This window comes from Cydia amplana, chromosome 20, assembly GCF_948474715.1.
Source record: "Cydia amplana chromosome 20, ilCydAmpl1.1, whole genome shotgun sequence".
Taxonomy (NCBI): domain Eukaryota; kingdom Metazoa; phylum Arthropoda; class Insecta; order Lepidoptera; family Tortricidae; genus Cydia; species Cydia amplana.
In genome coordinates, this window is record NC_086088.1 from 3,759,545 (window position 1) to 3,777,448 (window position 17,904).

The 17,904-nt window shown below is 37.8% G+C and overlaps 1 protein-coding gene across 1 annotated transcript in view; it reads left to right on the forward strand.

Annotated features, from left to right (window-relative positions):
* The first annotated feature begins 835 nt into the window (after positions 1-835).
* LOC134657471 (uncharacterized) overlaps positions 836-17,904 on the forward strand; it is a 35,970-nt gene continuing 18,901 nt past the window's right edge. The window contains exons 1-2 of the mRNA XM_063513038.1: positions 836-1,351; positions 16,977-17,177. Coding sequence (XP_063369108.1) covers positions 16,982-17,177 — 196 coding nt within the window. The 5' untranslated portion in view covers positions 836-1,351; positions 16,977-16,981. The remainder of the gene's footprint in view (positions 1,352-16,976; positions 17,178-17,904) is intronic.

Sequence of the window (17,904 nt, forward strand, 5' to 3'; positions counted from 1 at the left end):
AACTTCCACCGAAAATTGGTTTGAACGAGATCTAGTAAGTAGTTTTTTTTTAATACGTCATAAATCGCCTAAATACGGAACCCATGAAGGCGAGTCCGACTCGCACTTGGCCGCTTTTTTTTTATTTCGTCATATCTAATTTCCGAATTTAATCGAATTCAAACTGTTGTGAGACATACTAACATTGAATAATTTTACGGTTTAGACTCACTTGTTTTAAGTCACTCGCGCGACATGTTTCGGAGAGCCTAGGTCTTTCTCAAGCACTAACAGTGCGAGCAGCGTTTACGACGGCGGTGTATCGCGTACCAATTTGTTCAAATTTAAAGTAGGTAGGTAAGTTTCAATAAGCAGGTACATAGTTATGGAAAAAATAGAGAAACTCTTTTGAATTGTTAACTACACAATTACTACTACCTAGCTAGACGTTAAAGTTATGAAGAATGCTAAAGAAATAAAAAGATTTTCATAAAAAATACGCTCAACTCTCCGTCACGCGGAATAAATTTACACACTCCGAAAACATTTGCGGAATTAATTAATGAAAAATAACACATATCTCAACCACAGTCAGGTGTTACAAATTCTTCCACTATAAGGTCAAAGGACCTTGTAAATCATAACAGAACATTTAGTTTTCTTACTTTTGATCCTTCGAAGCCTTCGGTCATTGACTGTCAGAATTTACACCTAAGCGATAATGATACTGCTTTCTCTATCGCACATAACTGTACTGAGTCATGCAGTGGCGTAAGACAGAGACGGGAGATCCAACGGTACTTTTTATTTTCTTGTAAGAGGATTTTCAACTGTGTATTAATATTAAGCCCGCGCGCATGCTCACGCGCACTTGACTTTGATCTCAAGATCTATAATAACTATAAGTAATATGAAACCGTGCGTATACTGGTTTTGCTTATATATGAGTTTGTAAGCGTATAGAATATCATTGGTTAGAAAACGAGCGTGTCACAAGTGAGACTGAGACAACGATATCGGCCTTAGACGAAAAAGGAAGACCGGCCGGTGCCGACGTTGGTACGCAATCGAAAATTTCAAATTTCGAATTTATCGCTTTACTATTTCAGTTTATAACCGGCCAGTGTTTTGTGTGCTATTTTAATATAGCAACACTGTTTTTAACGACTCAGCAGTGAGTACGTGTTGCAATTCCTACCGGTGTTCGTTGAGTCATGCATATTTAATGTCGTTTTTATCGTAAATTGTGATAATTAATATGAGATAGGACGTTCCTAATAATTATCAACAGTTTTAGCATCGGTGTTGTGTTAGCTGCACGAGCTATTTCAAGATTAGATCGATAATTTCGAAAACAAAAGCGAATTTGAAGGTGAGTTATTTTGTTTTGAAAGTTTTTTTTATGTAAGAATTCAAGTTTTTCTTCTTCCAGTTTAATTAAGTATAGTCTGGCAAACCAATTTGTCAGTGGTAGTAGAAAAAACACTAAGCACCCACGTATTCATCCCTTTTTTGGGGTGATAATTTATACTAGCCTAAGAAAAAGACTGATTCTTTCTATATATGCTCCAGTGACAAACGGCCTTTGCCAAACTACATAATATAATATAATTACAATTCGCTAAAGTCTATTTTTTTATTCGGTAGACTAAAATTACATTTCATAGTATGAAATGACACATGATGTTCATACTATGAAATGTCATTTTATTCTACCGAATAAAAAAATAGACTTTACCTTGATTTTTTTAATATTGGTAAGTACCTATGTTATTTAGAGGGTAGTTTGATTTTTAAGCTTGTTAGTTTATGGTTGGTATCATATCATTGGTACTTATACTTCCAACATAAATATATGTATTTTCACACGTCATAAAATTTGATGACTTTTCATTTTACATTCAATTTATATGCGATAGTTTAGTTATCGATTTTTTTTAAGCTGTGTCGTTCACAATAATATTTTAGCAATAGCATCGTTTTCTATCTTTATATCCCATTCAGCTATTTTAACCCATGCAAAGCATAAAAACCTACAAAAATAATATAACTAATCTATAAATGGTCTGATAGATGTAGAAATATACAAGAAATATAACATTTCGAGGTCCGAAATATGGCCTTTCTATTTAATACAAAATTAATTTCGCAACATCTTATTCGGCCTTAATGTTTTGAATATCGTCTTTATCGAAATTAAGATTTCGTGAGACATATTTTAACCCTTAAATGCATGTTTTTTTTTCTTTTTGCCCGCAATTAATATATGTATCACATAATTGTTTGCCGTTTCTAGGAAAAATAGTAAAAAAAATATATCATCGATTTTCACTGCGAAATCAGTGTTAAAAGTTGCATAGGCTAAATCATATTTATGGAAATATATAGCTATTAGTAAAGGGTATAGGAAAAATCTTAACTGCCATCAGAAAGGTACACTATTTATGATGTTCCTATGATAAAGTTTGTAAATATAAAATAATTACAAACCACGAAAAATCTGCCCGAAATCACATACTAAAAATTATCAACTTCCAGGTTTTTCCAAGTTTTCCGACATTTCGTCTATGAACAAATGTAATTTATATAAATTAAAATACTGCGTAAATTTATGTAATAATTCGGAAAATTTATTAGTTTTACTATTGAAATAATATACAGGAACAAATAGAATTTGTTTACGAGGGGCGTTCAAAATATTCTCGGTATTGATATCTTACGACCTCTTTTAAAATTTCTTTCGTTACTGGCCGCTAAGGTTTATTCATTGACATTAAAAAAAAGTATAATTCGAACCGAGATAGTCTTTTGTTTTTCTGCAATTGCTGAACAAACATGAACATCATGTGCGAATTGACAATGTTAACTAAATTAGAACATCGATGCGTGATAAAATTCTTGACAAAACAGGGTAAAAATCAAAAAACCATAAAAGAGGAAATGGATTGTGTTTACCGTGAGTCTGCTCCTTCTTTATCTACCATTCAAAAGTGGTCAAGCGAGATTAAACGCGGAAGGGAGAGTATTGAAGATGACCCTAGACCTGGCCGGCCTGTAGTAGCTACTTCACAAGAAAATATTGATAAAGTGGAAAAACTTATATTGGAAGATGGTCGAGTGAAGGTAAAATCTATAGCACAAGTAACCAATCTCTCTATTGGTACCGTACATGATATTATACATGATCATCTTAATATGTCAAAAGTAAGTGCAAGATGGGTTCCGCGAATGCTGACTCGGCTTCAAAAAGACATGCGTGTAGCTTGTTGTTCCGATTTTATTGACCTGTGCGGTGAAAATCCTGATGAGGTGCTGCAAAGAATAGTTACTGGAGATGAAACCTGGGTTCATCATTATGACCCAGAGAGTAAACAAGAGTCCATGCAGTGGCACATTAAGGGTTCAGCTCATCCCAAGAAGTTCAAGGTCATCCCTTCAGCTGGCAAGGTCATGGCCACGATATTTTGGGATTGTGAAGGAGTATTACTAATCGATTATAAAGAAAAAGGTGTAAATATCACAGGACAGTACTACGCTAACATTCTACGTCAATTAAAGGATGTAATTAAAGAAAAGAGGCGAGGAAAGTTAACCAAAGGTATTCTGCTTCTGCATGACAACGCCCCCGTCCATACTGCTCATATTGCCAAGGCAGCTATTGTTGAATGTGGGTTTAAAACTGTTACTCACCCACCGTATAGTCCGGACTTAGCCCCCAGCGACTTCTTTTTGCTCCCCAATCTTAAAAAGGATCTGCGTGGAAATAAATTTTCTGACGATGAAGCATTGAAGGCGGCAGTGGAGGAGCATTTTTACACGAAAGATAAAAAATATTTTTACGAGGGATTAAAAAAAATAATTGATCGATCTTTTAAGTGTATGAACATAGGGGGGGAGTATATTGAAAAATAAAAATATCAAACTTTTCGTACTTGTTTGTTTTCATTCTCATACCGAGAATATTTTGAACACCCCTCGTAACTATTAATTTGTGAGCTGTCTAATGCTTTGTGGACATTTGGCAACACTATGCATTTAAGGGTTAAACTGTTTAGTCGACAACTAATAACGAAATGCAAACAAATACCGAAATAAGCAATAACGAAATTTCGTTTTGCGATATTCGAAGTAGGCCTTCAGAGCTCTAGGGCCTTTCGGACCAATGATTTATAACTCAAGATAGGTTATAGGCGTTCCAAAATTGAAGCGCTTACCTTGTGACAAATTGGACAAGTTTCCTTTAGTCGCGGCTGGACAAGCGAGAAATCTGCACGTGCTAACGAGCTCCCGCACACCGAAAGAGAAAGAGACGACCTTATGTTTAACAACGAGTGTGACAAAGATGGATGGAATGAGAAACTAATCAAAAATAACAGATTTCTTCGTAGGCACAGAAATAAATATGGAAGTATTTTTTGTGCTCCTCAAGTATGAGTATAACCTATCTATGGTTATATAATATCATTGTTTCGGACTTACATTTTTCATTTTATCAACTATTCTACCAGATCTCCTTCTAGGTAATTACCTAATTCTTTACCTTGGTGTCTATACGTTCGTGTTCAGAATATCGTCTTTATCCTGAGCTAGAACATCGAGCATTGACATTTTGTTACCTGACTCTAATCGCTCGTATACCGAAGTATGCGATATAACGAAATTTCGTTTTACGATACTCGAAGTAGCTCAGAGCTCTAGGGGCCCCTCAGACTTTCATTTAGCATTTTATTTAATATCATACCTACTCTTCTACCTAAGTAGTACCAGATAATCTAATTAATTCTTTACCTAATATATACAATCGGCAACAACATTTACGTATGTTTGCACAGTTGTGTCAAATAATTACGTGTCCATATTTTATAAGTCGATTCGTTTACTTAGCTGAGACAGATTTAAATAAGTAGGCAAGGACATTCTTTGTCATAGATAAAGTACCTAGTTTACTTTATAAATATATTAATCTTGCCAAATAATTATTTAAATTCGAAAGCGACATTGACTTTGTACGCAACGACTATCTGATTTTGATTTTAATCTTGGCTCAATCATGTTTTCTTAACCCTTATCTTGGCATTGTAACACCCGTGATACATGGAACTTAAAAAAATCTAGCATGTTCACTTTATTACCTAACAAAATATGTAATTCTTCCATAAATATGTAGAGCTTGATTATAGAAAAAAAAATGGAGACAAGTGTCTTTATAAATTAATTAATTATAATCAACATGGCGCCGCAGAAACAACAGATTTCGTTTCGTACTGGAAGTTTTGCACTAATTTCTTAGATTATTAGGTATTTTTCCATAATCTACATTTTGATGCATTAACTATCCGTTAGTGCATAAATATTTCAATTGTGGTCGAATTTTAAAACATTTAATACACAGAATCTTTACATGAAACTGTTATGTATTGTATTTGATACATTGCCAAGAACTCAGATATGTACATGTCAAAAGGAATGTATTACATTTAATACATTGCCAAGTTGTCGTCAAAATAGGTTTACATGTTTTTTTATATAATTTTATATTTGTGGGGTTACAAAACATGTTTCAAATATGTCATATTAGTAGTCATATTGTTTAGTTATTGATCTTTGTTTTTTTTTAAAGTATTAGATGGTATTTAACTGAATATTCGTACGCTGTAGCATTATTGCTACGCCGTAGCCCGTAGCGCGGCAAAAAATGTTTATGTCAAAAAATGCCCCCTAAGTAAAAAAAAGTTTTTTTTTTCTTTTATTTATTTGTTTACTTTTCCTATTTTACAAAACTTTTTGATGACGACTTTTTTTAAACTTTACGGGATCAAATTTTTCTCCCATGTGATCAGGAATTCGTAGATATAATTTATTTTTACAGGTGTAATAGTCATCTGATGCTTTAGATTGCGTTTAATAAGCAATAAATGATGATTTCTGTTGCACTACATGTTTTATTTTTATTAAAATCAATATTTTTCTTCTAAAAAGTAGGTAACTGGTTTGTCGAAGGATTGTCATTGTATCAGATATGATACATATGATTTTCCGAAACTGGAAAATCCTGGATTTTTTTCTTTATTTTTTTATTGTCTGGTATGCTCAATAGGTGATCAAAAACTAAAAAAAAAAATTATATTTAAGATATTTTGAGCCTTGCCAAGATAAGGGTTAAACAATAATTATCATCGTTGCCTGATTGATAACAGATGAAAGAAAAATTTAGACACGAGTTTGTGTTAATCCACTTACAGAATGTCGGTAGATGCGAAAATCTTCCTTTCTGTGTCTAATTGTAAGCTACGTATACAAATATGATACGAGAGTTCTTGCAATATGGCGATCTTCTCAACAAAAACATATGTATAAGCCGATCTTCTCCATATTGATCTTACCTACTTTATAGTCCGACAAGAAACTGTAGAAAATTATTGAGGGCGCCACTTCCTACGTCACTGTCACATTTTTGACGTAAAATGCTGAATATGGCAACAATTTAGTATGATTTTTTTTCGTTCCATTTTATTTAATTTCTACTATAGTTGGTCAAACCAAATTGTCAGTCAGTAAGACCCAGGAAAACTATAGTCATCATTTTCTTTTGGGTGCTATAGTACGTGTAAGACAAAGATAGTATGATTCTCTCTGTTTATGTTTGAAATGAGACAGTCCTATGACAAACTGTATTTTATAGTCGCACTATACTACCTATTTAGGTTAGGTACAAGCATTTTCCACTTAGCTGAGAAATTGTGCCTAATTTACATGTACCTATTATATTACATTAAAGGTAATAAAAAACATTGCTTTCTCGTATCATCCCTTTCGTTGTCAGGTAAATATATACAAGACTCTTCTCAAGTTGAGTCTGCCGCTGATGGCTTTAATATCATAAACATAACTTGATTTGCATACAAAACGCGAGTCCTAGTTATCTTATCTGCGTACCGGAGGCCGATTCGATTCGTACGTACATTTTAATGACCAAAACGCCATTTGGTCATTAAAATGTACGTTCGGATCGAATCGGCCTCCGGTTTTTACCATATTTTTACACTTTTGACTGCACCTACCTACTATACAAACACAAACAAATTGACACAAACTATATTTTCACACTAAAAAACTATCCTAAATGCAACACAGTCACATGTTTTCTCTCGAATATTCTTTTCTCCAAAATAATTCAAAATAAAAATATTTCCCACAAATTATCAAATAACTTAAAAAGCAAATTATATGTATGACACAAAATGAAACGTAAGATTGACATATTACCTAACACAGTACGAAATTTGATAGAAGAAACTTGTACGGTCGTCGATGTACGTTGATGCACAGTTATAATACCACTAGGCTCCACTGGTGGTGTTGTGGGTGTCTATGGGCGACGGCAATCGCTTACCATCAGGCGGTTCATATGCTCGTTCGCCACCTATACTTATTATAAGAAAAAAACTGGACAAGTGCGAGTCGGACTCGCCCACCGAGGGTTCCGTAATTTTTATTAGTATTGGTTGTTATCGCGGCAACAGAAATACACAATGTGAAAATTTCAACTATCACGGTTCATGAGATACAGCCTGGTTACAGACAGACAGACGGACGGACAGCGGAGTCTTAGTAATAGGGTCCCGTTTACCCTTTTGGTTACGGAACCCTAAAAACTACCGGTACCGGCGAGCAAAGGAGTCAGAATTCGAGCACTAGCTTTATCCTCCTAAGGTCCAGCCATACAAACGAAACATCCATTGCCATTGAAATTTGAACCTAAACTATAGGAAAAAGAGTTGATTTTGCGTTGTTTGAAAATTGAACGAAACAAAGCAAAAGCGACTCTGTTCCAATTAAACATGGTTTAAATTACTTCAAACTGAATAGGTAATATAAGTAGGACCTTGGGCCTTAGAAGGTTAATATAATAATCATAACTTGATTTGCATACAAAACGAGACTCCTAGGTGCGTGCCAGTATGTAAGATTGGCACCAGTGGCGTAACTAGGGGGGTGCTGGGGGGGGCACGTGCCCCGGGCGCCGTCCAAGGGGGGGCGCCAAAATGGGCAAAAGACCTCCCATAGAAAATGGACCAGCCAAAATGTAGGAAACAGTCAAATTTTTTTTTCGCGACTTATGGGTTGGTCTCATAGTAAAAATTGCTCAGCATAATCCCAAAACCTCCCTGGCAACGGAAATGCAGCTATTTTTTAGCCATCCTGTGGCCTGTATACAGCAGGATGGTCCAAACCTTGACGTCCAAAAATTTTTTTTAGAATCCTCGTCGTTGGTTATCTGCAGAATATACCCCATGTATGTTAGCCGATATTTCGTAGTTTTCGAGTTTAACTTTTAACTTTTGTTAAGAAATTCCGGGGTGAAGCTTTGCGTTGCTTTTATGCCTTCTAATAATTGTTCGTGGTATTTGCACTGATAACATGAAATAGCGATGAGGAAGTGACCCCATAAAATAATAGTAGAAATAACAAGAGGATTTTTGTAATGAATTACTAATTTGGAAGCTTTCCACCTCAGTTCCTTTGACCGGCGACTCTGACAAATTATGACTATTAAGTATCACTTTTTGACCTTTTAAAAAAACGTAGGGTCTAGCAGTTTCTAAAATAACCAAAAGTCCTTGAAATCGCTTGTATTTTTTATTTATTTAGGTAAGGGCAACATCTAAGCTTGACATGCATGAACGTAAAAGTTTAGTCTTTTTTTCCCAACTCAGCCAAGTGAGGATGCTGATTTGTTTTATCAATTGCGCCGTTTGTGAAGGATTATGTTACAAAAAGAAATATTCAAAAAAGTTCAATAGTTTTTTAAAATAAATAATTGCTTCTCCCCGGAATTTCTCAACAAAAGTTAAAAGTAATAAAAATAAAAATTATAATTCGAAAACTACGAAAAGTCGGCTAACATACATATTCTGATAGCCCACAGCGTGAGGAATCTTAAAAAAATTTTTTGGACGGCATGGTTTGGACCAACCTGTATAACACATGCCGTGCCAACATCGCTCGTTCTGTGATACTAGAATGCCGTGAAAAACCTGTGTCAGGTATTGAGAGCATTCTATCCAGAGTTTCGGTGTGGGATCGGGAGAATTTAGTCCAATTCAATCCCACCAAGGCTTAATTTTGCGTGTTTACCGCTAAGAAAACCTCATTTTTCAAGGCACAAGTGGCACAACCCTTCCCATGTCAGGGAGTATTGGGAGCCTCGGTGTTGACATCTCCATCAGTGACGTCCAATAATTTCGTAGCCACCTTGCTGAGTAGGCTGCGCTCGTATCCAAAAAACTCGGTGTGCTCAATAAAGGGAGGCGATACTTTACTCTGGGGCAGACAGATCCATAGGGGTACCCACGGTGGGGCAAGGTGGGGCAGTTGTCCCACCCTGGTCTCTGACCATAAGCTAAGAATCTCTGTTTTAACCGTACCCTGTTACAACGTCCCAAGCCTCCCCTACTTCTGCCCCACCCGTTAAAAAATGCTGCGTATTTACGACCATGGACAGATCCCATATAATGAGTACTGCTGTCACCTTTGGGAAGGAGCACCTAGATGCCACCTTGATCCCTTCAAATCAGTCCAAAGGCGCGCTATGAATAGTCTACGATCCCAAACTTACAAGCGATATTGAATCTTCAAGTCTAAGGAGATCTCCAAAAAAGAAGTGTATAAGTTTTAAAATGGTCGGCAACGCGCATGTAACGCCCCTGGAGTGTAGACGTCCATAGGATGCGGTGACCGCTTACCATCAGGTGAGTTGTAAGCTTGTTAGCCACCGATGGACTAAAAAAAACACATGTCTAAATCAAAAGTAAACTTATAATAAGTAAAAAGTAACCCTTTCGTTAGTTCATTTCGTTTGGGGGAGGGGGGGGGGGGCGCAAATTTGGTGCTTGCCCCGGGCGCCGTATCCTCTAGCTACGCCACTGATTGGCACTATTGGCAGCACACAGAGTCATGACAGTAGGTAACTCGTCCTAGGCAGTGGGGAGACACTCCTACCTGACTTCGGGGCAAACTCGGCTCCGTTCGGCTCAGCATTGCTCCTAGCAATTATTAGAGTTGACACAACTTGACGTCCTTTTGCGTGCACGACCCTGTGCTGGTGTATCTTATATCTGTATAAGATAATGACTGAATTTTGACAACCCTAAATAGCCGAAAGGGATAGTGCCATAGGTTAGAAAGGGATATCAAGATTCGACCCTGAATCGCTGTCAAACGTCGGTCTTGTAGGAAGTGTCCTTTCTGTATGGTAGTACTATTACTTATTCTGCGTCCTAGGCAATCTAGGCACAAGTCAGAATTCTCGACATCGCGCGGTTACCTCGTAGTGTTTTATTTTATAGCAGTAGTTGGTCCCGTAGTAAAAGTTGCTCAGTATTTTAGAAGTACAGTTTCATTATACTGATCAGCTACAATATGATTGGTCTTACCGACTTTCTTCTCTTCTTATCAAATTAAATCATAATATTTCCAACTGCACCAAACCTGTCTACTATGACCAAGATCAGGTGCAAGGTCATCGACCCCGTGACGTCACACACCGGTACCGCTACCTCTACGACAGGGCGTTTACTCGCGACACGCCAATTTTATCCTTACCGTTAATAACTTACGGTTGATTTTAGATCGGATTGACAAAGTTATGATTTGATGACTTGAGGAATCTTGCGTAGTATTTTGCAATTTGCGTGCTAAGTGTTGTTTTCTATTATGTATTTAATATAGCAGTGATGGTTGAGAGAAAAAATAAGTTATGGTGAGTAAAAAAGATAGTAGTACTGAGGTACAGTCACCACACCATTTGTTAGGCCATTTAGGGTCCTAGCTAAATTGGATGTTCCATACTTACACTATGGAATGTTCAATTTGACTAGAACCCTAAATGGCGTAACGATCACGAAGCGTGACTGTACATCACTATCACTACATAGTATAAAACAAAGTCGCTTCCCGCTGTCTGTCTGTCTGTATGTATATGTATGCTTAGATTTTAAAACTACGCAACGGATTTTGATGCGGTTTTTTTTAATAGATAGAGTGATTCAAGAGGAAGAGGTTTATGTATAATTGTTAACCCGTGCGAAGCCGAGGCGGGTCGCTAGTATTTTATATTGTGTTGTGTTTAAAGCTAAGTACCTACATTAAGCAAGGCGCTCGGGTAGAACCCGAATGTTTTAATTTTAGCATTGTTAGCAACTATATTTAAAAAACAAACATTTCCATCACTATAGTTCGTTTTTTTAGCATTAGAAAGAACTTAAAAGAAGGTAAGCGATTTTGACACGTCTTTTAATTGAAAAACACTTTTTAAAAATCAATAACTATGTATTACTTATGAAAGCAGAAGACTATAAAAGATCGTATTAGATTCATAATTGTTACATATTTACCGTAACTTATTTTTAAAATGTGTTTTTCATTTAAAAGACACATCAAGATTGTTTACCTTATTTCAAATGCTAAAAAATACGAACTATGTATACATAGTATAAAACAAAGTCACTTCCCGCCGTCTGTCTGTCCCTATGTGTGATTAGATCTTTAAAACTACTCAACGGATTTTGATGCGGTTTTTTTTAATAGATAGAGTGATAATTTGTTAACCCGTGCGAAGCCGGGGTGGGTCGCTATTAGTAGTAAAACATAAAACGAAAAAATCTAGGTTGATAAAATTATGACACTGCTCAAAACCATAAAACGTACCCATACTGAAAGCGCCGATATTATTTAAATATCGTTTAATCAAAGAGAATTAAGTTCCCTTGTCTCTGGTTTAATCTACATACTTGAGGAACTTCCTAAATCTGCACACAGCTGTTTTATATAAAACTTACTTTGATCCATACTTACTGTTAGCCCGTTTCTACACTTGTAAGTTTTACTTACTTACGTCACAGCTATACTAGAGAATGAGAGATGAATATCGTTATCTCATTCTAACAAATAGCTTTGTCCCTACTTACGTAAGTAAAACTTGTAAGCAAGTGTAGAAACGGGCTTAGAATGAAGGAACAAAAATGAAGTTGACAATGCTCGCTTTGACCACCGACCGTGACGGTAGAAAGTATGGGAAGTCACATGCTTTGTTAGTAAAGTTAGTATCAAAGACGGTATTGTTACGGTCGATGATTTTAATCTATGACCGATTTTGTACCTTGTCACAGTGACATCAATATGAAAGTCGCTAGAGTTCCATACTATTGTCACTGTGACAAGGTACAAAAAAGGGTCAAAAATTAAAATTTTCGACCGTACCTACTAATCAGTCATTCGGGTACTCTTTATGAGACGTCAAAACGATTTTTTTTACATTATTTTGAAAGTAGCGCCACTTGCGCCATAATCCCACTAACCCGGGGTTAACCCGTTAAACCAGTGTCAATTTGTACTGACCATGGTAACTCCAGGTTTAAGCGCAAGTGGCCCTTAGTTTAGTCACACTCACACAATCAAATATACCTATATAGTAAAAAACTCCTATCTAATGTTACCCGTGTCCCAAATACCTACTAATCCCTGAATTGCTTAATATTTTTATTGACCTAAGCTGGTAAAGTAGGTAAAACAAATACTACATTCTCACTATGTAATTGAAAGATGACTCAAGAAGTGAGTGCTTTTATTACACCTTAATTGCTTTTTTCTATACATTTCATAGCCAAAAATGTCCAATTGGTTGTTTTAGTCACAATAAAAGATAAGATGCGTTTTGTCTTCCTTCGTCGGACATTAGTTTAAAAGTTATTGTTTATTTTACGCATTGTGAAAAGAATGTCTTTTGTTGTTTCTTACTTAGCTGAGTCACTGTTTTTTGCAGTGACTCGTATTTAATCTATTATAAGGGCAAACAAAATAATGTAAGAATAAAAACCCAGATAAGACTGTAATATTGGGATATTACAGTCTTATCTGGGTTCATGCTGACTGGGCAGTTACTAGAAGATTGAGAGTAATGGAATTGAGACCCTTAAAAGGTCATATCCTAAAATAGATTTATATTGGAAATCCACGTGCAGGCGATCTGAAATAAATGTAGGGTAGGCATTTCTAAAGAAATTGGCTACTTGCCTGTAAGTAAGTACTTAAAATAAATTATTTCACACCAGATAAATATTAGAAAAGCATAGATAGAAGTTATTATTAATCACAATTTCTATTTAATAAATCGGATTGAAATATAAAAAGTAGGTGAGTTGACCGTGGCGTCACTATACCTACACGTTTTTATATAAATTCCATATTAGCAAATCGTTTTGACAGTTCTAAAAAAGCGGCCAAGTGCGAGTCGGACTCGCCCATGAAGGGTTCCGTATTTAGGCGATTTAAGACGTATAAAAAAAAACTACTTACTAGATCTCGTTCAAACCAATTTTCGGTGGAAGTTTACATGGTAATGTACATCATATGTTTTTTTTTAGTTTTATCATTCTCTTATTTTAGAAGTTACAGGGGGGGGACACACATTTTACCACTTTGGAAGTGTCTCTCGCGCAAACTATTCAGTTTAGAAAAAAATGATATTAGAAACCTCAATATCATTTTTGAAGACCTATTCATAGATACCCCACACGAATAGGTTTGATGAAAAAAAATTTTTGAGTTTCAGTTCGAAGTATGGGGAACCCCAAAAATTTATTGTTTTTTTCTATTTTTGTGTGAAAATCTTAATGCGGTTCACAGAATACATCTACTTACCAAGTTTCAACAGTATAGTTCTTATAGTTTCGGAGAAAAGTGGCTGTGACATACGGACGGACAGACAGACGGACAGACAGACAGACAGACAGACCGACATGACGAATCTATAAGGGTTCCGTTTTTGCCATTTGGCTACGGAACCCTAAAAAGGAGCTGATTTGACTATAGTTCGTTTTTTTACCATTAGAAAGAAAGTAAGCGATCTTGACATGTCTTTTAATTGAAAAACGCTTTTTTAAAATTAGTAACCAATTTAGTAACTTATACTTATGGAAGCAGAAGGATATAAATGATCGTATTAGATTCATAAAATCATAATTGTTACATATTTGCCGAGACTTATTTTTAAAACATGTTTTTCAATTAAAAGACACATCAAGATTGTTTACCTTTTTTCTAATGCTAAAAAAAACTAACTATAGTAGGAAAGTACCCAATTGTGTCCAGGCTGGGGATGTTTGGCCAAGTTTAAATATGAATTTAGGATCGTTGTAGTTACAATACGCACGGTACATGTTACACAGTAAGCATAATAAAAATCTATGAAGCGGATTCATAGACAAAACTACGAGGCCAAAAAATATTCTGCAGTGATTCGTTTTTGTCTTTTGATTTACGGAACCCTAAAATTACTAAACAGCGTCACAATGCAATGAAAGCAGATTTCCTTTTTATGAAATCTCTAGAATTTCAGTGTGACGGACCATATCCAATCTTTTATTCATGTTACATACCGAGTTTTTCAGCTAAGTTCTTACTTTGATGTGTTTTTCTCAATATCGAGATGGATACGTGAGCATTGTTTCTGATAAGTTCGGAAAGGGAATACTTACTTATTTGGATTGGAAGAGAAAAATTTGGTTATTCTAAGAAAATACTCGGTAAATTGTATAATAACCGTACTTTAAGTTTGTTAACAAATAAATCCATAAAGGTCTAATGGCTCCTCTACACGATGGGCCAGCGCCGGCCACTCCAAGGGACGCAGCCATGCGGTAGAATGAGATAGCAATATCACTTGCTCCCTCTAACGCATAAATGCGTCCCTTGGAGTGGCCGGCGCTGGCCCATCGTATAGAGGAGCCATAATATACATACCTACTTTTTTGATATCATATCTAAACAATACCAGGTGAGGTGTACATGGTCCAACTGTATATTTTATACTACTTCAGTGGCAAACAAGCATACGGCCAGCCGGATGGCAAGCGGTCACCGTAGCCTATAGACGTCTGTCACTCTAGGGGTGTTAAATGCGCGCTGCCGGTGCCGACCCTTTAAAAACCTATAGGTAAACTGTTTTTTGAAGATCCCAAAATGTTATATGCCACATTCCACAGCCAGAGCGTGGGCTATTTAGATTCTTGGGTGTTTTTTATGATATAGGAGGCAAACGAGTAGACGAATCGCCTGATAGTAAGCCGTTACCGTCGCCTATGGACACCTGCAACACCAGGCCACGTAGACAACATGCCAATCGCTGTCGCTCCGTAGCGAACGAAACGCAACTTTGTCACACTAATATGGAAGAGTGATAGAGGGACACAAAGCGATTCGAGGGCGAAGCGCAAGCGATCGTCAACTTGGCTAAGACCCCTGAGTGGTTGTAAGAGCGTTGCCGGCCTTTGATATGGGAGTACGCTCCTTTCTTGAAGGTTTGAAGGTCGATATCGGTCCGGAAATATCGCAGGCGACAGTTCATTCCACAGTTTAGCTGTACAGCCGGCCTTACCAAGTTGACGATCGCTATCGCTTCGCTATCGAATCGCTTTGTGTTTCTCTATCACTCTTCCATATTAGTGTGACAGTGACAGTTGCATTTCGTTCGCCAGTGGCGTAGCTAGGCGTGGGCGAAGTGGGCCGTCGCCCACGGCCTCGCGCCCCAAAAGGGGCCTCGCTCGAGGCCCCTTCGGACACAGTGAAAGAAAAGGGCCCCGCAGATGAGATTTCGCCCACGGCTAGATTAGTTCATGCTACGCCACTGTCGTTCAATACGGAGCGTTAGCTATTGGCATGTTGTCTATTAGGCCAGGGCAGGAAGTGTCAGGATTAACACGCCGACGGAAAGCAATGTGGCACCTGCTTAATTTACGTTTACACCAAAATTTCAATTAAGTGTCGTGCCTATGAGAAGGTTACTTTAATGACGTAATTAAAAGTGTTACTGTCACGGACAATTAAGTACCTACTATCTAGCCCGTCGCGGCAGCTACGCGAGCATTACTAACATAGACTTACCACGGTTAGATTCGGCTTCGAGTGACATACACGTATTAGTGTCTGTGCGGAAAGAGACGAGTCGTGGAACGTATGGGGCCCAATACATTCCACGATTCTTCTCTTTCCGACTAGACTCTACACTTGATAATGATTGGGCATTCCACAAAAAGATCTACCAGTCGGGGCACTGGACCTTTCGGGCGCGCTCGGCTCCATTCGGCTCAGCGTTTCTACGAGCTGTTATTAGGGTTGGCTAAACTTGACGTTCCTTTGCATGCACAACCACAGATAAGATAATTACTTGAAATATGAGAACCCTAAATAGCCGAATGGGATAGTGCCTAAAGCCCTTGCTACACGGTCGCCGACGAGCCCCTCAGACCGCGTGGCCTTGGTCTGGACGGACCGAGTAGACAGTTGTTTCCAACAAAATTTGACCAAAACTGACCAAGGTCAGACCAAGGACAGACGGTTAGAAGGCTTGTCGGCGACCGTGTAGCAAGGGCTTTAGAAAGGGACAACATGATTCGTCCCTGGATCGCTGTCAAACTTCAGTTTTGTAGGAAGTGTCATTTCTAGCTAGTCTATTATTTATCCTGTGGGTCTACTATGTTGAAAGCAGGGAGGTTGCGAATATCCGCATCCGCATCCGCAACCGCGGAACTTCCGCATTATTTTCAACATCCGCATCCGCATAAAATCGATGCGGATTTAATGCGAATGCGGATGTGGAACAGGTCGGTACAGGAACGTCTTAGCATCGGCGTAAGTGCTAGACTGCTAGGTAATTTAGTCATTAACCAAAAAAACCTATTAGAAATCCGACTCGCACTTGGCCGGTTTTTTGAAATAAAAATTACTAAAATGTAATATTTGACGTTTTTTATGGTACTATCTTGACATCCGCATGCGCAAAAAATCGGCATCCGCAACATCCCTGGTTGAAACCTGTATTGTATGCCGTTTTTAAAGCTAAATTATACTGAAATGAGTACCTAATTGCTCAAAGATCGTTCTCGTCGTTAGGTAAGTTCTCAACAATCCAAGATATTTAATAAACTCCTTTTTTTCAGTCAAAATGAAGCTCTCCTTCCTCCTCGTCTGCGGCCTGCTGCCGTTCATCAGGACAGAGGAAGAGAACCCGTTCCTGGACCTGGCTTCCTCCTTCATCCAGAACATGGGGGATGGGGGTGACGGCATGGGGGCGCTCGGCAGCATCGTGGGTTCGCTGATGCAGGGGCAAGATGGAGGGAATGCCGGAGATGTTCTGTCAGGTAAATTCTTGACGCTTCAGTTTTTTAGGGTTCCGTACGTCAAAAGGAAAAAACGGAACCCTTATAAGATCACTCGTTTTTCCATTTCCCCTTTACCTCCGAAACTACTGGGTCTAAAATGTTGAAAAAATACACATAATAGTTCTAGACCTATAGGTGACAGGAAAACCTATTAGAAATCAGTCAAGCGTGAGTCGGATTTAATGGACGCAACCCTTGGAACACGGGTCCGACTCGCACTTGGCCGGTTTTTTGTATTACGTCGGTGGCTTTAGGGTATTGGCTCCTCTACACGATGGGCCAGCGCCGGCCACTCCAAGGGACGCATCCATGCGGTAGAATGAGATAGCAATATCACTTGCTTGCTAAATGCGTACCTTGGAGTGGCCGGCGCTAGCCCATCGTGTAGAGGAGCCATAAGGTAAGAGCCACTTATATACCCAATTCGACTATATTTGAGGAGTGTCTTTTCAAAAGGGTTTATTTTTTCTGGGAATCTATTTCTAAATTGGACCTTAAGTTTTCTTGAGCAAGGTTTGAGAAGTACCGCTAAGAAAAAAATAAACTCTTTTGAAAAGACACTCCTCATTTATTTACTGTACATACACAACTACATCTGACAGTTTATAGTCGCTTTCTCGACGCCTGTCGAGCTATTTCCTAGTTAGTTAGGCTGTGCATTTTCCGCAAACCGACATCCACTGTGCCTATTTTGCGTGAAACGAGG